At 42.0% G+C, this 5,909-nt stretch overlaps 1 protein-coding gene across 2 annotated transcripts; it reads right to left on the bottom strand.

The window, feature by feature from the left end:
• Positions 1-1,095: 1,095 nt before the first annotated feature.
• LOC147627442 (uncharacterized) lies at positions 1,096-3,890 on the bottom strand. 2 transcript variants are annotated; one of them, XM_086815071.1, is made up of 8 exons: positions 3,812-3,890; positions 3,596-3,681; positions 3,370-3,474; positions 3,093-3,182; positions 2,765-2,818; positions 2,354-2,590; positions 1,784-2,095; positions 1,096-1,703 (listed from the first exon to the last, which is right to left on the bottom strand). In XM_086815071.1, the coding sequence occupies exons 2-8, from the start codon at positions 3,668-3,670 to the stop codon at positions 1,308-1,310; spliced, it is 1,269 nt and encodes a 422-aa protein (XP_086671197.1). In that variant the 5' UTR covers positions 3,671-3,681; positions 3,812-3,890; the 3' UTR covers positions 1,096-1,307. The 2 variants fall into 2 exon arrangements, with proteins under 2 accessions (XP_086671197.1, XP_086671196.1); XM_086815070.1 differs by having other exon boundaries at positions 3,596-3,840.
• Positions 3,891-5,909: the final 2,019 nt, after the last annotated feature.

Genomic DNA, 5,909 nt, shown 5'->3' with positions numbered 1-5,909 from the left:
ACTTATTACAATTAAAACATCTAGGCCTTCCCTTGGTATCTCTAACAGGGACTTTTAGATATCAATTTGTTTACGTCCTTTGCCTGATGACTTGATTTCCTTGGTGCTTGATAAATATCACCATTGACACCTGCTTCAACTCTCTATGCAATTTCCATGGATTCTTTGAAACTCTTGGAACCGAGATCCCTCACTCGACATGTCATGTCTCCTTCGAGGCCACAAAAAATACAATTTCATGTCTTCAGTCATATGTGGATCAGCCCTCATTAAAAGTTGATTTAATTTGGCTCCAAATCGAGAAATTGGTTCACTTATTAATTGAATACATTCACTAATTTGTTGTAAAGCAAACTGTGCAACATTTCTTTGGAAAGTGAATGAATTAAATTTGTTTTAACTAAGTGCCACTGTGATTTGATTATTTGACCCTGTTGTACATACCATGTTGCTTCCATCTAAAATTTTCCTTACCTCATGTGACTTTCTGTCATCTATCCACCCATCATAAGTAGCTATATTCTCAAACTGAGCCAGCTAAGTTAAAATATCTTTTGAGGGAAATCCTAAAAAACTTTGTTATCTAACCCTTCGATCTGTTGATTGGCTTTGATTTTGAAATTGAGGATTTGTTATAATATCCACCAAAGTTTGATTCGTGTGATTAGTTTGATGCATTTGTACCATCAGGCTCTGCATTTATGGGATTAATTGATCGAGCTGATTGGGATTGGAAGAGACTCCATCGGATCGGGCATCTGCATGCATGGCTTCAACTCTAAAGTCAACTTGCCATCTTGAGAAGAGCCCGCCGTCTCCACCAATATTACAATGTGAAATAGTCTCTCTCTCTCTCTCTCTCTCTCTCTCTCTCTCTCTCTCTCTCTCTCTCTCTCTCTCTCTCTCTAATTGCGCACAGTTCATCTGCTTAACTTCCACTGGTTTCTCCCCCCCATCTCACCATTCTTATGAAAAGCCCATTGTTTACATCACACGTGGCACGTCTCAAGAACTAAAGAGCCATTAGAACCATTACTAATAAAGTGAAGTACACCTTATCACAAACAGAAAAAATCATCACATTGTTGTGGAACATTGTCGATAAGATTTAAAAATAGAGTGGTTCATTGAAAAGGAAATTGATAAGAGTTATGGCATGATACAAGTTGTGAGGATGAGAGGAAGGCTTTGCTTGTGATAGATAAGAGTGCAATGCTTGTTGTCACAAAGGAAGGAATGAAAAATGAGAAGTACGGTGCTAATAATAATAATAACCAAAGGGAGTGTGCCATGCAAAGGAATGGTGATCAATTGGGATGATGGGTGGTGGGCTGGTGCTCGGTGTGGAGGAGGAAAGGGTCGACCTCCACAGAGAAGGCGACGTAGTTGACCATGCCGTTGCGGAGGTCGTCGAACTTGAGGGCGAGGAGGGCGGCGTCGGCGTCGCTGAGGCGCAGGCTAGCCTTGGAGCTGAGCGCCTGACAGAATTGCTGCTTGGTGACGTGGCCCACGGCCTTGCTGCTGTTGCGGTTGGAGGCGAAGTCGTCGAAGAAGCCGCGCATGGACACACGCCGCCTCCGGCACTCCGCCCGCACGTCCGACAGCACCGCTGCTAGCCGCGCCTCTTTCTCCGACCCCAGCTCCACGATCCCCTGCTCGAACCGCTGCGGCGCCAAGCCCCGCAGCTCCGGCACCGGCGGCGGCTGCATGTCGAAGTTTGTCATGCACGAGCACAAAATACATATAATTAACAACGCGTGTGTGGCTTGTTTTGTAGCTGTACCTCCCTCCATGGCGTCTTCTCGAGCTCCTTGAAGGTGAAGACGGTGTCAATCTCGTCGCAAAAGGCCGTCCAACAGACTCGCATTTGGGGGTCCTCAGGCACTCGATAGTTGTCGCACAGTGCTTGCACCTCACGCGGGGTGAGCTCCACCGACGAGTTGTCCAGCGCCGATGCGAACTGCGCCTCCGATATGAGCCGCCCCCGCAGCTTGTCAAAGTCGCGCATGAACTCCCGCGATCGGATCCGATTCTTGTATACCACCAGCTTCACCTTGTTCTCCACCTCATCCACCTCTATCCCATCCGGCGTCAACTACACATACCATAATTTTCTGATGTATCAGGTGCCCAACCGCTTGGTTGTTAAACCATTTTCGTGCAGGGAAAAAAGAACAGAAACTCCATTGTATACAGTAGTGAGAGCTGGAGCTATGGCCATCGACTAAGAATACCATGATCATTGTTTAGGTTTAGAAGATCTTAGCATGATCATTGACGTTTAGGTTTAGAAGATCTTAGCATCATCATTAATGTTTAGGTTTAGAAAGGAAGAAAGAAGGGCTTCCCTTACCTTCCAATGCTTCATCATAAGAACTTCAAAGCGCTTGTCACATTGGATTGTAGAGCTTGTGAGAGCATAGTACTCCAGAAAGTCTTGTAAAGTGGTATGCTCCAAGTTACCGACGGAAGCAGCAAGGAAAGCCTCGGTAACCTCGTGTACATTGAACCTCTCCAGCATCACGGCAGGGTGACACTTCGCATTGTACACTTCTCTTATTCGGCCATGCGTGACATAGCCATCGTCATGCTGCATGATGCCAAGCTCAACAAAACCAACCAATTAACTGTATTACAATCTTCATGGAAGGACTGCACCACAATAATATAGCTGCTAATAGCCTTTGCTTTAGATTAACACACACACACACACACACACACACACCCAAAACTGCCCATGCTTTAATTTATTACTGATCTTTACCTGGTCTAGCTTTCTGAAAGCCTTAATCACCAACTCTTCTCGAAAACTGTTTAGCTGAGCCAAATATACACATAAATGTAATATAGACATATCATTATTCGCATCAAACTCCAAGGTTTTGTCAAACAAAATACTAGAGTCATGGGCTGGTTCAAACTAGACAATCATCACACGAGCTTCAGTGATTAGTTTAAATTGATGTGATGCATTCTTCCTGCTTTTGAATGATACAAGATTTAGTGAATCTGAATTTAAAATGATCTGATGCATTCTTGATGTTTTGTTTTTTGTTTAGATGCACACCATAAAACTATAGGATGGTACAAACCTTTCCCCTTAAGCCAAAAAGAAAGTCCAAGAAGCGGATATTGTCTTTCTTGCTGCATGAGTCATATGTATTCAAAAGCTCTGCAAGTTCCTGATCATATATTGAGAAGTAGCTGTTAGTAGACAACTTGCTTTGACGCATTACGCAGATGAGGCAAGCATTTATGGCTTTGATTATATCACTCAAGAAGAATAAGATTTAATAGCTTTAATTTCAGTAATTATCATAGACGCCTATAACATTATCAATAAGGATCACTGTTAACGTTTTTAATTACCTCTGGATTTATCTTCAACCTTGCATTCGCAATGAAATTTAAAAACTCTTCTTTAGCAAGGTGTTTATCGACGCCGTCAAGTTTCTTCTTCGCTTTGGAGATCGCCTGTGAGAAAACAATACGTCGAACTCAGATTATTTGTCCATTAATCCGTCCTGGTTTGATTAATCATTATTTGTTTGATCGATCCATTCGGCTAGTTCAATTTAACGAATCCGTATATAACCTCAATGCCTTTTGCGCCCGCCGTTATCAACTGATCTCTCAATCCTTCCAGCACAAATAGGAGAGGGAGGACCATGATGAAGAGATCTACGTTGAGAAATTAATGCCACGCTACATTACACAGGATACAGTAATGGAATCTCGTCAAAGACGCCTGCTTATAAATGAGCGAGAAATACAAATCTGCGCGTGATATTAATGTGGGCATCGGACTTACTGTTAATTATTAATTATGGTAACTTCTACGGTTTGATCAGAGATATGGATGCATCTTGTTGCAAGCCGGCAGCCGAAAGGGTGAAAACTCGTTGAGAATCCAGATCAGAACGGGCATATCAACAATATAAATATAAATATAGTGTTTGAAGAAAAAGGTTTAATTAAACCCTCGGGGACGCCTCCGAGTTGGGGATCACACCTTCTTTGACTACATGGCCTTATGAATTAATGAATTGGTTCTTTGAAAGCTAGTAGGTCATTGTGCTAACTTACTCCCCTGGTCTCTCTACAAAACAGTACTAAAGGAAATTTTGCCTTTTTTGTCTTTTAAATACTCTCCATGATTAGTGTGTAGTGACAACAACGAAATCGTTTAATAAGTGTTAACAATATTCTGTGCACAAAGAGAGCAAGAGAGGGAGAATTGAGTTTAGTAGCAACCTGGTAGGGTACAAATGTACTCCCCTAATCTCTCCATAAAAAGAGTCAAAGAAAAACAATTTTGCTTTTTATGGCATTTAAACAATGAGTGGCAAAAAGGAAAATGTTTTCTGAGCAATAAGAATATTCTACATAGAGAGATATAGAGAGTAAGAGACGGTGAATTGAGTTGGACATAGCAACCTAGTAAGGTGAAAATGTGGTAGAGCTCTCTCTCTCTCTCTCTCTCCTTCTCTTGTTGGGGAACACAAAAAAAAAAACTTCCTCTCGATGCGTTCCAAAAAGTGACCAAACTTTCTCTTCCTAGAATCCAAAACTTCATATACTAGCAATTGGCAAAGAACTTAGAACCATCACCAACAAGCCCAAATGCATAGCAAATTTTGTATTTCCTTTAATGGGCTACAAGCCTATGTGTAGGTCCACCTAACATGATCCCATGCTAATTTCCTGCCACGCTATGCTGCCTATATCATCCCCATTACCTACATCACTATAACACATCGGGGGCATAGTAGCGTTTTGGAATGGGGAATGTTGGGGCTTTTAATACTGTTGAGTAGCAAAAAAAACATTACCGCTATGTCAAATGCTCCTAGCACAAAGAATCATTGTGTAGGCCAAGAATGAAATATGTCAGAGATGCATCTGAATGTCGAGCCACATATCCAAAAACTGTAATCCTCAAATGGCAAAGAATGCATCCAAAGGAAAATGTCCTGACTCCAAAGAACATAGGCTCGTGTTGATATCCGTGGAAGCCAAATAAACACTTGAGGTCGGCCTCATGTAGAATCAAATGTGAACTCATGCCACCGACCCATGTAGCACCACTCGAAAAATTGAAGGCATGATCCACCATATCAATTTATGTATGAGTATGATCCAACCCATGCACAATATCTCACTACAAGAGAATCATTGTTTTTCGACGCTTAGTTTCCACGCCTGGTCGTATCGTCGATATGTGCGTCGAAATATGCATGGAAAAACCTGCCGAAATATACGTGGAAACAGGCATCGAAATAACAGTCAAAATTTTTATTTAAAAAATTAGATTTATATATAATATTTGCTAGTTCCCATCTTGGGATGTGTTTTAGCCTTCTCTTCCACCTCTTTCCAAGCATATGTGTCTATGAGAGAGAGAGAGAGGAGAGAGAGAGAGAGAGAGAGAGAGAGAGAGAGAGAGAGAGAGATCAGAGAGAAAGAGAGATAGAGAGAGAGAGAGAGAGAGAGAGAGAGAGAGAGAGAGAGAGTGGGGGGGAAGGGGGGGCGAGGGAGAGAGGATGCTATAATTTCCATCACGTTCTTTGAAGGAGAAAAAATGCTAGCTCCTCCTCCTCATCACTAAGGTGCAATTAAGAAAGTGCTCTTGGTGTTAAAAAAAACAACGCGAACATACTCTCACCCTTTATCTCCTTATATCAAAACAAATATGTAGACATCGAAGGTGAGATTGTAGTCTAGAAGAGGAAATAGGAAAGGCTCTGGGGAAGCATTAATTTGGGCCAAGCGATTAGCTCCAAAAGTGAGGGCAAGTCTTTACTGGAAGAAAATATTCTGGCTCAATATGATATTGGCTCAATATGATATGAATTAAAGCAAAAGGGGTATATTGATACGGCTCATTTGGACGGATTGGATGGTTGGGC

The sequence above is a fragment of the Cibotium barometz genome, chromosome 20, assembly GCF_041138505.1.
Source record: "Cibotium barometz isolate CiBa-2024 chromosome 20, ASM4113850v1, whole genome shotgun sequence".
NCBI classification, from domain to species: Eukaryota; Viridiplantae; Streptophyta; class Polypodiopsida; order Cyatheales; family Cibotiaceae; genus Cibotium; species Cibotium barometz.
The sequence above is the reverse complement of the archived record's forward strand: the minus strand, read 5'-3'. Positions and strand labels throughout refer to the sequence as shown.

Bases quoted from the DNA above. Each gene is read 5' to 3' on its own strand.
- LOC147627442 (XM_086815071.1), bottom strand. From the start codon at position 3,670: ATGGTCCTCCCTCTCCTATTTGTGCTGGAAGGATTGAGAGATCAGTTG. The intron at 2,591-2,764 runs GTAAAGATCAGT...GGCATCATGCAG, and splicing joins CTTTCAGAAAGCTAGACCAG to CATGACGATGGCTATGTCAC. The intron at 2,096-2,353 runs GTAAGGGAAGCC...TGGTATGTGTAG, and splicing joins TTATGATGAAGCATTGGAAG to TTGACGCCGGATGGGATAGA.